The sequence below is a fragment of the Ursus americanus genome, chromosome 35 (genome assembly GCF_024610735.1).
Source record: "Ursus americanus isolate L20-20 chromosome 35, mUrsAme1.1.p, whole genome shotgun sequence".
Classification (NCBI taxonomy): Eukaryota; Metazoa; Chordata; class Mammalia; order Carnivora; family Ursidae; genus Ursus; species Ursus americanus.
The window spans coordinates 2184496-2199528 of record NC_142161.1 but is presented as its reverse complement, the minus strand read 5'-3'; the positions used below and the strand labels follow the sequence as shown (position 1 = coordinate 2199528).

Genomic DNA, 15033 nt, shown 5'->3' with positions numbered 1-15033 from the left:
CCTGAAGAAGTATTTCCAGGAAACGGTCCAAGGAGGACAGGACATAGGCAGACAAACACAGCGCCCTGTGCCTCAAGACACCTGTTTATTGGGGACACAACTCTGCGACAGGGATGACAGGAATCGTACCAAAAATAGCGACGTCTACAGGGCCCCTGAAGGGGCTAGAAGGGTACAGTGCCCCCCACCCCCACCCATTGTACAAAAATAAACTCTCACGCCTATGGACCAGCAAAGACTGGCAGAGCGGCCCCTCAACAGGGACACCGCCCTCTGCCAGCCCTGGGACCCCATTCTTTGATCCTCACCCCTGCCACTTCTAAGGCACTGTGACTCTCCCCTGGGCTGGGTGGGTAGCGCCCGCCCACCCTCCTACGCCCTCCACCCCCTCCACCTCTGGTCCGCCTGGGGCTGGGATATGGGTCCCACGCTGCCCCCTGCTGGCTGCTCTACCCAACTACCTCTAGCGCTCCCCCGCTCCCGCGGGGTGAGCTCACTAAGCTAACCGCCCCTAAGAGGGCTCCCTACCGTTCTTGTCCCCCCAGCCCCGCCTCTCCTGATCTCGACAGCCCGGGGCCCTCCTCCCCTTCCTGCGGAGGACTGGGAGGGGTCTCTCCGGATTGTGCAGGGGCGTAGGGCGGGGACGCGTCGGCCTGGGGCGGCCTGCGGCCCCGAGCCCTGCGGCTGTGGTGCACTTGCAGGTGCAAGGCCATGAGCTCAGGGGCTCCAGTGGCGAAGGGGCAGAAGAGGCATCGGTGGAGGGCACCCCCCGGCCCAGCCTCGCCTCCCGGCCCCGCCCGCAGGGACAGGTCCAGGGGTTCGGCCTCACCGCCTCGCCCGTTGCGCAGGGTCCTCCCGGGACTGGCGGGCTTCCGACGGGACCCCGGCGCCGCGCTCGTAGGAGGCCGGGGGTTCGCCGCGCCCTCCACCCAGGTCGCAGTCTGCGGAGCCGGCTTGGCTCCCGACTGCTGTGCCGAACCTCGCTGGGAAGGGGGCGGCGGCTCCGGGGGTGGTCCGGGGCCTGCCCCGCTCCTTTGCTCTCGGTGGTGGCGCTGCAGGTGATACTTGAGCGAGCCGGATTGGGTGCCCGCGTAGTCGCAGTGCGGACACTTGTAGGGGCGCTCGCCTGCAGAAAGGGGTGCGATCGAATCACAGAGGCACGATCACCGCCCCCACCCCCCTTTCGCTCCGTACAGGCCCCTGTAGACCAGAAAAACACACTGCCACCCCCACCCCTTCTCATTTAACAGAGCATCATTCCCCCAACCATCTCAACTGGCCAATCTGAAGGCTGCTCTCACCGCTCTTCCCGCCCCCCAGTTACCTCCCCACCCCAGAGGCTGCCCCCCTCACCTGTGTGCACTCGCAGGTGCACTTTAAGGTGATGCGCTGAGCGGAAAGATTTTCCACAGAAGGGGCAATCCTTTCCTGTGGCTCCCCGGCCCCCTTCAGGCCGGGTCCCTCCAACCAACAGCCCATTCTCTTCTGCAATACGCACATTAAGGGAAGTCAGAAAGGCCCTTTGCCCTAACCCTATCAGGGCCATGCGTCCCACACCCACCCCTTCGGATGCCTTCCCCTCGGGGCCCCAGAAGGAAACAGCGTGTTTGAGGGAACCTGAGGGGTTGGATTTGTGGTGAGTTGAAAAGTGGCCCCCAGGACTGAAAAAAGTCGAGAATTAAGAGACAGGTCCTTTTTAAAGAGAAGGGGACAAGAGGGCAGTGGTGGAATCAGAGTGGGCCCAGGATGTGGAAACCTTGGAGGGAAAAGACCCCTTACATACCCTGCGTGGCGGTGGACCTTGCCTGGGTCCCCGCAGCGGGCGCAGAGTGCCCTGGTCCCTCGCCTGGGCGCGGGTGCAGTGAAGCCAGAGGGCCCAACGCCCTGCTCCGGGCCCAGGTCTCCTCCTCCGCCTCCACCACCTCCTCTTCCTCCTCTGGCTCCTCGGCGCGATGCCGGCGAGCCCGGGCTGGAAGAGCGGAGGGCAGTGGGCGGAAGCTTCCGAAGCTGCGGCCAGCCCCAGGCTCGGCGCCCTCACCATTGGGCCGGGCCTCGCCAGCTCGGAGGCTCAGGTAGCCCAGAAGGCTCGGAGGCTCACGGCGCTCGGCGGGAGTGGGAGCCGGGGCCAAGAGGAGCGCGGGGCCCAGCGGCTCATAGGCCAGCAGGCCCAGGTCAGGAGGCTGGGGAGCCCGGGCAGCCCCGGAACCAGGCCCCGGGGCACGCAGCGGGCCCAGCTTGCTGGCGTGCACCTTCATGTGGTTCTTAAGGAACCAGGGCTCCTTGAAGCAGCGGCCACACACGGGACACGCATGATCGAAGGAGGCCTTGTGCTTGCGCATGTGGCCCTTCAGAAACCAGGACTGCGTAAAGCTCTGGCCACACACTTGACAGCGGAACTCCGGGGGCGCGGGGGGCTCCTCGGGAGCTGCAGGAGCGGGGGCGGGGACTGCCTCACGTTCGGGCTCCGGCTCAGACTCCGGGACTGATCTGGGTTCAGGTTGGGGTGGAGGCTGAGGCTGGGGTGCAGCCGAGGTGGCCGCCAGGGGGCGCTCAGGAGCTCCGTGGGCCGTCAGGCTGTGATGCAGCAGCTCCTCCTCCTGGCTGGAGCCAAAACTGCACAGGCCGCACTTCCAGGGCCTGTGCAGGATGTGCAGGTGGCGTTCGCGCTCCGCCGCGGTACGAAACTTGCCTTTGCAGAAGGGGCAACGGAAGGCGGCCGACGAAGGAGCCTGGGACCGAGCCAGGCCCTCAGTGGCAGGGGTGGACTGCATGCCCCCTGAGCTTCGGGCTCTCCCCAGCCGAGCCTCGCGCAGTAGCGCGCGCTCCTCCAGCTCCAGCAAAAGGCGTGCGGCAGGGCTACGCGGGCGCTCGGGCTGGTGCGTGCGCAGGTGCGAGCGCAGCAGGGCCCGCTGCGCTGCGCGGTGGCCGCAGTGCGGGCACTGGAAGGCCTGGGCGCCTGGATGCGCCCGCAGGTGCAAAGCCAGGATAGAGTTGAAGCGGAAGCGCTTCCCGCATACAGGGCAGGGGAAGCGCCTTTCGCCTGCGCGACTCTCCGACCAGCCCACTGCTCCCATCCCTGGAGACCCGGCGCTCACGCCTGGCCCGTTGGAGTAGCGCTGCAGATCCAGTTCGCCGTCGAAGGCGGGCGGCGAGGGCGCTAAGTGGCCGCCCGGAGCGCGGGGACGTGAGCCCTGTGGAGAAAGACCTGAGTAGAGCAAGGGGTGGAGAAGGGACAGTTGTGGGGAAAGCAAGGGCGTGAAAGGCCAGAAGAACTCGAGGGAGGGTGGGTGGGGCCTGAATCAGGAACACCGAGTGCCCTTCCCACTCACCTTGGGGGAAGTGGGATATGAATGGGAACTGAGCTGGTGGGGCCACAGACATAACTTCTAAGAGAGGTAGGGAGGGGAAGGAGTATAGGTGTAAGTACTTGCAGGTTCAGCCCAGAGCTTCTTCACTCACCTCCATGGACCCCCTTCACATTCTTTGGTTCTGGGGAGTGCAGGGAAGAGGAGGAGGAAAAGCTGCTAGTGAAGGCAACAGGTGCTGAAGAGCTAAAGCAAGAGAGACAGGTTTGGAGGGAAAGATGAGCCCTGGTTTTCAGCAGCAGAACGAGGCACCCCCAACCCCATACTCTTAGCACCCCTTACTCCTGCAATCTATCCCTTCGTTCCCCTTCCTTGCACCCTGAAGCAGGAGGGGGCTGCTGTCTTCAAAATTTGTACTCCTTGATTTGCCCAGCCCACAGGTTCCCTGGTAACCCAGATGTCTTCCCTCAGATTATTCATTTTAAATGCTTAGTCCAAAACCACCACTAACATCACCACCATCACCACCACCACCATCATCACCAACACAACCACCCCCTGGTGGTAGAAACCATCACAGTATACCCTTCTCTCATTTAAGTCAGGCTATGCAGCTTGATGAGCAAACGGGGTGGGCCTGCCATGCTCCCCATTTATCCAAGTGAGACCAGTTGCCCTAACTGACCGGCCAGCCAAACATCCTTCCACACTCCACAGTCCTTCCTTCTGCCCTTATCCTGTCTTTCTGTCTTTTCCCCCTCGTTCTCCCTCCCTCCGCCTGGATTCCTGATCCATTCATTTCCATTCATTACAGAGACTCATTCATGCATGGGAGAGAAACACCTCCCAGCAGCAGAGAGTCTGGAGACAGACAGAGGGGGAGGGGCATGAAGGGGGAGAGAGCCAGAGGGAGAGGGAATGAAGAGAGAGTTGGGGGAGGAGTGGAAGTTAAGGGGCGCTGCTGGCCTGGGGAAGGGGTTAAAAACTGCCAATACCGGATAGGATTCATCCCCGTGTTTCAAACCTTGGAGCCTGCAGTTTGATGGGGCATCTCAGCCCCTTTGTCCAGGGCTGTTCCGAGGCAGGCTTTCCTCCTCTCTGCAGGGGAGAGGCTCCCTCACACAAGAGGAGGATTACACTGGCTCTGAGCTCAAGAGGCTGGAGTGAGGGACGGGGGGCGGGGCTGGGCCATCTGCACAGATAGGGGCTCAGCACATGCTCCGAGCAGGAAAGGGTTAAAATTCTCCAGGCTGAAATTCCCTGGGCCTGGGATGTGCAGAGCTCCAGTTCTGAGGAAGGAGAAGAGCACTGAGAAGATTGGGGTTGGGGGGGGGGGCTCTCCTGATTCTAAGCTGCAGAGGTTAGTATTAGGACTTAGAAGCAACCCCAGAATTAACATTCATGGAAATAGGCCCGGGGAGGACGAGCAGAAGTCAGCCAGCCTACCTTCCTGCTTACATATAGAATTGTATCTGGTCGAGGCTAGATGAATGTGGGCCTAACCTATTTTTTTGCCTGAGATAGAAAGAATATTTGAGATATAAAGAACTTCCTTACAATAGGCATTGTGAAACCGAAATGGGTTACTGAGAAAGAAAAGGACTCAAGCATTACTTTGCTTAAGAATCTTTAACAGAAGAGAACTGGGCCAGGAGTCAGCCCTGCTGCTTATCAGCAAAGAGAAAAGGCTCTGGAGGTCCAAGGCTTCTTTAATTTTTGACATTTAATGAATGTGAATGTGATAAGACTCCATGAAGGGACAGGTACCTGTTACATGTGAAATCTGGGTTAAGGGAATTTTATTAACAGGAGATTGATTGACAAAGTGTCCTCATCTGAGGGTCACTAAACGACCTGCACCACCACGTTTAATATTTGTATTTCTGTAGCTCCAAATTAGGGTATCCACCGTCATCTTCTGGATCCTCCAAACAAACCCCTTTCCTGAGACCAAGAGCCCAGCGAGGCTCCGTGAGTAGCGTCATGAAAGGTGAATTAAAGAGTAGGACTGAGAAGTGCATGGCTATTGTGGGCCCAGGCTATTAATAGCCCTGCAACCTTCAGTAAATCACTTAACCTCCCAGTTTACTCATCTGTAAAATAAGGAGGTTGGACTAATTTATATTGATGGTCCCTTCCAGCTCAAAAATTTGTGGTTCTGAGTCACAGGACTCTTCTGGACCCCAGAGAGATGTTAAAAACAAATGGTTATCCCTTCAGTACCATGGAGAGTGCAGTGGGCTACCAGAGGAGACACTTTGGCCACCTCGGTACCATAGAAAGAGCTAGGAAGTGCTAGAGGGGCCACATTGGCCATTTTAGCACCACAGAAAAAGCACTGAGAAAAGCTAGAGGATTTTACAAAATTCCTATCTGGGAACCATTGGGGGTGGGGGGAACAGTGGTACCAGAGGGATTATTTTGGCCTTTTAGATGTCACTGAAAATAGATAAATGTAATAGAAAATAGATGTAACTAGAAGAATTTTAATTAGCTATAAGGAGTGTCCTGACAGTTACAGTTTGTACATCCTGGAATGAGTTACTGAGGCATCGTATTTGGGTCCATCACATTCTGTTGCTCTCCTGGGGATTCCCGGAACATCCTGGTGTACAGCCAATCTGGTATATTCAGAGGAAGCAGATGGTGGGGGAGGAGGGGGGAGGCTGGGAATACTGCATGGTCATAGCTGACTAACCTATGGGCACGTATTCTGATTCTGAGAACATTCTAGGGCCCTTAAAACTGCCTGTAGGACAGCAAGCAAAATATCTCATGGGAGGCTGACCTCGTATATGAAGCAAGCAGAGTAGGAACAGGGCACAGCTTCCTCCGCCACAACAAAACAAAAACAGAAAGACCTACTTTGCACATAGCATTTTCCAGGATGGAAAAAAGTGATATACAAGAAGGCCTAAATTGAAGCTGAATTCCCAAGCAGGGAAAGTTTCCCTAGAGGGTAGCCTCAAATCAACAAAACCCACTTAGACACCTTCCTAGACCCAGTCAAGACCTCCTGAATCATCTCCACACCAAAGGAGGCCCCAGGCACCTGATCCCATGAGTGTTTTGTTTTATTTTGTTTTGTTTTGCTTTCAATAGGAGAGAGCACGGACAGCGTCCAAGATCTATGAACTGGCTTGGAACCCACAGCATGCATGTATTGCCTGTGGGCAATAATCACAGAGTTTCCTATAGTTAGGCCCTAAACACCATCCACGAGACTTGGCCAGACGGTAGTACTGACCTACTTTCCACCCCCACTGGGAATCAGGGGTTATCTGGCCCTTATTTGGGTTCTATAGGGATACAGAGCCAGGGATAGGAATCGGAAGTCGTTCCAAAGCAACAGGCCAGTTATTTTTATGTGCTAGGAAAGCTGGTGGGGAAGGGGATGTGGATCATCAAGCCTTACTGCGTTAGGGAGGGCTGGAAAGGTTGGTGAGAAGACTAAGAAACAAGGACAGGTACACAGAAGCATCTGCTGACTGAAGGACCTCAAAGATTGTCCCTCAAATCTGTGGTTCAAAAGTTTTTAGGGTCAAAGTGTAAGGGGCAAGGATTCAGGACTTCTGTGGTATAGTTGTGACTAAACATCTGTCATTGGTCATTTCTAATACTTGATGTTCTTCCCTCTGTTGAGAACCCCACACCTCTGAAGTCCGTTACCAATTACGATTAACACTGCACAAGACGAGGTAAGAAAGAAAGGGGGCTTCTTAGGTGGTCTAGAGTCAAGACCACTTTTATCACAAACACATGCCAGTAGCTCACTTTTATGGTCTCCCCTCCATGGGCCTCTGAACCTCACTGCTCAGAGAGTTCCTCTAAACTGACTCCACATCACAGCATGCCCATCTTTTACAGAGTTCTTGGTAAAGCCTCCTTCCCTCCATCCTCACTGTCCTGATTTGGGGGCATGGCACCTCAGTCACGGACTTCAAATGTGCAGCAGGAGACAAGAGGAAGGTACACCTGCTGACCTACAGCCACCCCACCACAGTGAATCTTATTCCACAGGCATGTCCCAACTTGACCCCTCTTCTGAAAGTTCTAGAGGACCTTGATTTGGGGGAGGGGGCACGGAGCCAGCCCTAAGTCCCCTTAACTGGAGCTGACCCTAGAAAGGTCAGAGTCTTAGCACCCGTATGAGCCTCAGTCCTCAGATTAGGGGGTGGGGGGCGGGCAGGAGATCCTCTGGGAAAATCTCCCTCCCAGAAGTAGGTTGGCAAGTAGGGCAGGACCTGTGATCCTGCACAAGAGATTCTTCCAGCAGCACCCCAGTCCCCTCCCGGGGAAGATAAGCTAGAAGGATGATGGGGGGCAGGGTTGGGAGACTGGGAGGCCAGGGCTCAGCTACCCCGGCCGGGAGAACAAAAGCTGAGTTGCAGCCGCCTCCGCCGCTGCCGCCGGCCGAGCTCTTTGTGACACTTTGTTTGGGACGCAGAGAGGGAAGCACCCCCCATCCTCTCCCCTCCCCCACCCCCGCTCCGGGAGAGTTTGGGTCCCTTCCCCCTCTTCCATCAGCCCTACCTGAGCCGGGGGGCGCTCATCCACTCTGGCTCCCGGCTCGGCCGCCCGGCACCCCCAGGCCCCTCGCGCCCTGCCTTCGGGCCCCTACAAAGACGTCCGCGCCCCCCCCCCCCGCTGGCCTTTCCCCTTTGGTGTCCGCTTTCCCGGCTCCCCCACCTGGCCCCCCCCTCCCTCGAGGCCCCCCAGCTCTCTCGGCTTCCGAGGCCGCCGCCCCCACCCCGCCCCCCCAGGAGCTCTGGGCGAAGTTTGCTTGGGGCCGAGCCGGCGCCCCTCCCCCGCCCCCGCCCCCTGCACCTGCTCCGAGCCGGGCGCGCGGAGCGGGCCCCCCCTCCGGGTGGGGGGGAGGGGGCCGGGGGCGGGGGCCGGGTGGCGGAGGGGGGGGGCCGGGAGTGGGGGGAGCGGCTACTCACGAGCCCCGGGCGGGCGGCGGCGGAGCGGGCGGCGGCGGCGGCGGCGGGCGGCGGGCCGGCGGCGCGGGCGTCAGCGTTACGTGGGGCCGGGGGAGATGCGCCGGGCCCCGGCCCCCCCGCCCCCGGCCCGGCCCCCGCCCCCTCCCCGGTCCCCCGCCCCCGGCCCTGGCCCGCATTGTGTGCGGCGGGAGGCGGCCCGGCCATTAGCATGCGGGGGGCGGCGCGGCGGGGCTGGGAGCCGCGCGGGAGCGGGAGCGGGGCTCTGGCTCCGGGGACAGGGAGCTGGGGACCCCGGGAGCCGCGAGAGGCGGCCGCCAGGGGCGGGGTACGGGCAGTTTGGAGACGGGGGGCGCTGTCGGAGGGAGGGAGGGAGGGAGCGGGGGTGGGACGCACAGACGATTCCAACAGGAGACTGGAAGAGATTTTGAAAGGTCATCTCGTCCTTCCCCCAGCCTCCAAGCCGGACTGCCCCTCCCACCCTAAACCCGGACATACCAGGGAAGGAGTTGGCTCTGCCGCTCTTTCTGCCCCAACATGCACAGACTCGGGAAGTTCTTCCTGGGGTTTTATCTCAAAGCCTCTCCCTTACAATTTCTGTCTCTCTTTTTGGGGAGGAGGAGGAGGGGCGATTATAGAGATAGTTAATGTCTGCCGTACAAGAAACATTATTAAAGTTACTCTTCGGTCCTTTCTGTTCTTGATAAACAAATCCTGCTCCTTCCTCTCAAATTCTCTTTTCCATTCCTGAAGTCACTTTAATGGCTCTTCAATACAACAAATATTTACTGATTGTCTACCAAGTACCAGGCACTATGCTTAGCACTGTGGAGGATGAGCAGATGAGGGGCTTGTAGTTCCCTTCCATGAGCAGATTGTAATCTAGACAGGGGCTACAAACTTGTAAGTAGTATACTCAGATTTAATCAATATTGACGGAATGCCTGCTCACATATTTAATAATATAGAAGCCTCACAATAACCCTGAAATATAATCAGTCTGCATTTACGGGTAAGGAAAATGAAGCTAAGAGTCTCTTTCCACTGGCCTACCAGGTCAGGGATCCTCAGAGCAAGCCTAACATTTCACATTCCGTCAGGCCACTGCCACCAAATAAAATTAATGCACATGGGGATTGAGGTGGGAGTAGACACGCAACTTCCCCAGATGCCTTTAAATGTGATTCCCACTCCCCAGGAAAGAAGAGTGGACACAATGCTCCCCTGAGTGTTGGCCCAGCACTAGGCAGGACAGAAGTGTCTTACAAAGGACCACTTGGCTCCCGGGACCCTGTCTGTCAGTACTAACTCCCAGGAGTCTTCTGGCTCAGTCTTCCTCTACCATCAGTAATAATAATAAATATAATAGTCACTAACAATTATTGAGCACTTAAGTGCTAGGTGCCAGGCTGAGCTTGCTCATTGCATTTTCTCTTTTAATACTCAGGGCAACCCCTTGAGTACTGTATTGAGATCTGTATTATTAACTTCCCTTTATAGATAAGGAAACAGAGAGATTAAGTAACTTGCCCAAGGTCACCCCGGTAGATCTGGGCTATGAACATACGTCTGGTTTTCTCCAGATCTCAGGCTCTGCACCTTTCCTATTTTTGATCCATAGAGTATATATATTCAGGTCCAGCTGGTTCTGCTTCTTGCTGTAGAAACAAATGGCCCCAGCTCAGCTTCTGAATAAGCCTTTAGTATATGGGCATCAGGCACAGCAGTGTGACCTCATCGCACCACCGATGGTTATTAAGTGCCCACCATGAGTCAACAACCCCTCATAGTCAAATTATTAGCCCCCTTTTTATCACTCAGTTTGAACAAACTGAGGTTCAAAAAGGTAGAATAATGTATCCAAGGTCACACAGCTGGGAAAGTGACAGAGCTGAGATTCTAGTCCAGGTCAGTGTGACTGCAAGGCGACCTGTATCTCTCAAAAATATTCTTTGGTGCAGTAGTGTCCTTCCCAAGACTGACCATTTGCGGACTATTTTCTATACATGTCTAGCTGCAAATTAACACTCTAACATTAAAAATTCCCCACTGTAAATAGGGATCCCCATCTACTTAGTGCCCGATCCAGAGTAAATCCTTCAAGAAAGGAAGAAGAGAGGAGAAACTGTCCAGAAAGTGAGAGACAGGAAGCCAGGAGAATTAAACCTTGCCTGGTCTTGAGACAACACTGCAAATGGTAATGACAGGGGACCAATCCAGACAGTAATATGGGATTTCCCTAGGGAACAGCAGGTAATTTGAGGAGGAAGCAAAAAAAGGAGAAAGATTAGATGGAAATGGGGGGAAACTGGGGCCTAGGGTGGTAGTGCCCATTGGGATGAGGTGAGCAATCAGAAGAGGACCCCAGATGGGCAGAGAAGGCAGCAACAGGAAAGAGGGACAGAGCAAGGCAGGGCTGGGCGTCTTAATGAATGAACTGAGCCTGGTGTCTGCCCAGGGCCACTCCCTGGATCCTTAGGCCCTCGTGGGGACCTTTGCCCCACCACACCTGGCCCTGACAGCCAGTCTCTGCCAGGACAAGTTTGTCGTCATCTGCTCTGAGCTACCAGACCCTGCCAGGAGCTCCAGGCCCGGCTGGGTCCCGTCCCTTTGGAGTAGCACCTTCAGACTCGGTAGGTCTGAGGCCGAGCCTCAACTCCCCGGATTTTGGAAGCGGGCAAAGGGACAGCTGAAAGAGATGTTGCCGCATGTCCTATCTCCTGATAGGTGCCATAACGCATTTCTCCCAGGCTAGGAAGCACCGAACTCCAGCAGTCAAGGGAGACATGGAGGAGAGAGCTGCTCAGCGGGAGCAGGAGAGACCCAGTCTTCGTCTGGAAAAGCTACAGCACTGGGCAAGAAACAGGCAGAGTGGGCACCTCTTGGTGCTGGCGGTGAGGCCAGGCTGCCCCACCCCAAGCTTCAGCATGTCCAATTGTACCCCAATTCGATTCTACCCGTGTTCAGGGAGCACCCGCCCCGTGCCTGAAACTGTGCTAGGCTCTGAGTGGGAGGAGGGTGGAAATGGCATAGAATAATGAAGCAAGACCCTTAATCCCCAATTAGCTTCCATTATGTGGGGAAAACACATAGGTAAGTAACCAAACTTGGACATGAGGCAGAAAAAAATAATACCCCATTCCTTCACTTGTCATTGGCTGACTACTTTCCACCAACACGCATTCCCCCCAATTGCTGATCCCCGGATCCCCTTCAACTACCCTGTGTCTGGCCTCCAGGTGAGCCAGCTGTGGCTGGCAGTGGCTGTGGTGCCCTTTGCTGTCTCCGTTGCCTGCCTGAACGCTGCTTGTCACATGGCCACAGCACTACCACTTGGGCCTGGAGCATTGGTAAGACCCACCACAAGGAAGGGTGGAAGCGAGGTCCCGGAGCCGCCTCCTCAACGGGGCCAGAGCTCAACACTTGCCTTTCTCGCCATTCAGGGTCTCCTCACTGGGACTGTCACCCTTGAGCTGCGCAGAGCACCCCGCCTCTGGAAGGTGAGAGGGGAAGAGAATGCAGCACTGTTCTCCCACACACCCCCCACACACACACACACACACACACACACACACACACACACACGCAAACCACTCAGCCCAGGAAGTGACTAAATGTTAACTAATCCTGTCAACTCTCTGCCCCTGACTGGCCTAAAAAACTGAGGAGGGAAAGCAAGAAATTAGAGGGCTCATGGCCCTCTTTGGAGGTGGAGGAACAGGAGCTGAGTTTTGTTCTGGGGCTAGGCTGCAGGTGGGGCTTGGGGTGGCAATGAGTCCCCTAGGCTGGGCAAGGCCGAGCTGGTTTACTGGCAGGTGCAGGCCATGATGATACTCAACATCTTCAGTCTGATCTTGGGCTTCATCGTGGTGGCGGTCGAAGTGATGAAGACAGCCTTGGGGCCTGCCCCAGCTGCCCCCTCCCAGGTATGGGTGAATAAAGGGGAAGGTGGGAGGATGAGGAGATGAAGAGGGAAAGGGGCAGGGGCAAACAGGAGCTGGGTTCCCTGGAGCCTCCTCAGCCCTGTCTACCTGCAGCTGGCTGGCTTGCTGGTGGTGGAGCTCAGCACTGAGGCCTTCACCCTAGGGGGAGTGCTGGTCTCTGCATACTCGCTATTCCTGCTGAGCTGGAGGAAGCCAGGATGCTGCAGGAGCCGGAGTCTGCACTACCAGGAGCTGCAGGAGGTATTCCGGGCATGGAGGAAAGTATGGAGCAGTTAGCTAGCGGCTGATTTTTTTCCTGGCTATCGTGGTCAGTGGCACTTAAGAGAAAATAATGGGGTTAGTGGGGGTGGCGGGAGAGCAGGGGTCACAGCCAGAAACAGATTGGTTTTCTGGTTTTAGACATTTCTTCCGTAGTGGTGGGTAAGAGGGAACTGGGTATCTGAATGGCTGAGACTAGAAATGCGGGAGAGCATTAGGAAGCTGCCTAAATATTGGAAGAACTGCCAAAATATTGGAAGAAAAAATGCAAGAAACGGAGAAGTTGTTTCTGTCTGGGATTCCTCCTTTCTCACCCTTACAGTTTGCTCCCCTCACAACTATCTGGCTTTTAGGGTCTCTCTGAGTTGGAGGAAGTTGCCGCTTTGGAGAACGGTCCCACGGTGGCTAGCACAGCAAATGCAACGAATGAGTGAGCTGGCAAGGGGAGGCCGACAAGTGCTGCTCCACTAACCCGGCAGGAGCGTTCTCCAGACCCTCCTGCCCCCACTCCACAGAACTCAGAAGCTGGATGGAGTCCTCTGAGACCTACATGAAGTCCGGGGGAGTGCCTTCCGTTTCCATCCAGACGAGCCCCCTGCTCTTCCCTTTCCCGCTAGGGGAAGCTATACCTAAACCGAGTCTTCCCTCACCTCACTACCCTGAAAAGCTGCCCTCCCGCAGGACATCCTTAAACCAACTTTCAGCTGTACCCACTTCCTCCCTTCCATCCTTCCCCTCCCTAGCCATCGCCTCCCCATACAGCTTCACATCTGCCTCATCTCACTTATTTCTCTTCTCTCCACCTTTCACAATCCCATCCACTCCAAGCCCGGGGTCCCGTACAAGCCCATCCTCGGAAATCAATTCACGGGTGCTTTAGTTTCTCCCTTCGATCCAGTTCCTTTCTACGCTAGCGAAGACTACAAGTCCCGGGATGCCCCGCTGCCCCGTGGCCTGATGGGAAATAAAGAGCCTTGCCTCCGGGATGGGGGCGCTGTGCATCTGCTGAGTGACGCGAGGCGCTGGAAGTCGGGGCCTAGCCGAGAGTTTCCTCGGACGCGACCACTGGCCCCGCGTGCGGGGAGGCGCCAGGCGGGTTATCCCGCGCGGGGGCGCCGCCGCCCCACCCACGGCAACTGGGAGCTGACTGTGGGTCCACAGGCCTCCCTCTGGCAGCGTCGCGGACGGGCAGGGTTTGGGGGCCGGCCCTCGGGAGAGCTGGGTTTCCCAAATGCTGTCGCCGCGCCCCCTCCCACAGAGCCGAAATCCAAAGTCCTGAGACTTGGAGCGCGCGCGAGAAAGAGGTTGGAGATGATGAGTCAGAAGCCCGGGGCCCTTCTTGTCCCCCTCCCTCGGGGCCCAGGTGCCGGACGAGGACAGGCTCGCTGGGCAGGCAGGTGGATGGGGCAGGAAGAGGAAGGGACGCGGCGACCCGAGCTAAGACTTTCCCGCCTCTTGCGAGCACGCCGGTGTAACGAGCCCGCGTTGCCGCCACCCTTTCTCTCCAAGGCGGGAGCGGGACTGCGCAAGCTCAGCCTCTCGGCTGCCCCGCCGACCTTTGATCCCGGTTGCCGTCTGGTCCTGAAGCTGTGGCCAATTGGGCTCAACCCCCACTGTTGATGACCTTTGCACGTGTGCAAAGATGACAAGCTCGAGTGGGCTTGAGAAAATCCCAGGAAAACTGGGAGACCCAGTAGCACCAGCCGGGCAGCTTACTAGCCGCTAGAGAAACTAGAAATTGACCACAGCTGGAGTACTAAGAGAACTCACCCCAAATTCACATAGTGCCCAGGATGGGTGTGCGCTTCACACTCATTTTTGTTCCCACTTGAGAAGGCTTCTTTCCCTAGAGAATGCTCCTTCTCCGGACTTAGCCAAGCCCAGGCATCAGTGAGGAAAGAGCGCAGCCTGGCTGCCTTGCCCTGACATTGCAGTGGTGCCAGCGGCAGAGCTCCTGTTTGTGACACCTTGGGAGTGGTAATGGTCGCCCTATGACAAGGTTGTGTGAGTACTAGTGGGTGGAGACAGTTCTGGAATTAGGCTCTTGAATGGAGAAAACAAGATCTGGGCCTCCTCCTTCTCCTCCCTATCTAACTGCCGGAATAATGCAGAGCTTATGTGTGCAAGACTCAGAAAATAATTTTCTTCAAAGTGAGAAGATGGTGGTGGTGGTGGGGGCGCCTGGGTGGCTCAGTCGTTAAGCGTCTGTCTTCGGCTCAGGGCGTATCCCGGCGTTCTGGGATGGAGCCCCACATCAGGCTTCTCCATTGGGAGCCTGCTTCTTCCTCTCCCACTCCCCCTGACTGTGTTCCCTCTCTTGCTGGCTGTTTCTCTCTCTATCAAATAAATAAATAAGATCTTTAAAAATGAAGAAGAAGATGGTGGTGGATGAGGAAATGGGGCTAAAAAAATCACCAATTCACTCTGTCTTCTAGATAGAATCAACAGCTTTTAGTGATATGATCAGAAATCTAGGAATTGCATTTCTAGTTCTTGGAGAAGTTCAGTGACCCTACGAATGAACCTTATCAGTCAGGTTAGGTTAGGCTATGCTTTGGTAACAATGCCCAAATCTTTTTTTTTTTT

The 15033-nt window shown here is 56.4% G+C and overlaps 2 protein-coding genes across 5 annotated transcripts; one reads left to right on the top strand and one right to left on the bottom strand.

Annotated features, from left to right (window-relative positions):
* Positions 1-65: 65 nt before the first annotated feature.
* Positions 66-14338, bottom strand: ZNF219 (zinc finger protein 219). 4 transcript variants are annotated; one of them, XM_045784874.2, is made up of 5 exons: positions 14218-14338; positions 3460-3551; positions 1784-3191; positions 1354-1485; positions 66-1126 (listed from the first exon to the last, which is right to left on the bottom strand). In XM_045784874.2, the coding sequence occupies exons 2-5, from the start codon at positions 3463-3465 to the stop codon at positions 525-527; spliced, it is 2148 nt and encodes a 715-aa protein (XP_045640830.1). In that variant the 5' UTR covers positions 3466-3551; positions 14218-14338; the 3' UTR covers positions 66-524. The 4 variants fall into 4 exon arrangements, with proteins under 4 accessions (XP_045640830.1, XP_045640828.1, XP_045640829.1 ...); XM_045784872.2 differs by lacking the exon at positions 14218-14338 and adding an exon at positions 8249-8685; XM_045784873.2 differs by lacking the exon at positions 14218-14338 and adding an exon at positions 7839-8007.
* On the top strand, positions 11025-12947 carry TMEM253 (transmembrane protein 253). Its single transcript, XM_045784875.2, has 6 exons — positions 11025-11139; positions 11485-11595; positions 11689-11745; positions 12061-12171; positions 12283-12429; positions 12801-12947. Exons 1-6 carry the CDS (start codon positions 11032-11034, stop codon positions 12879-12881), a joined length of 615 nt encoding a protein of 204 aa, XP_045640831.1. The 5' UTR covers positions 11025-11031; the 3' UTR covers positions 12882-12947.
* Positions 14339-15033: the final 695 nt, after the last annotated feature.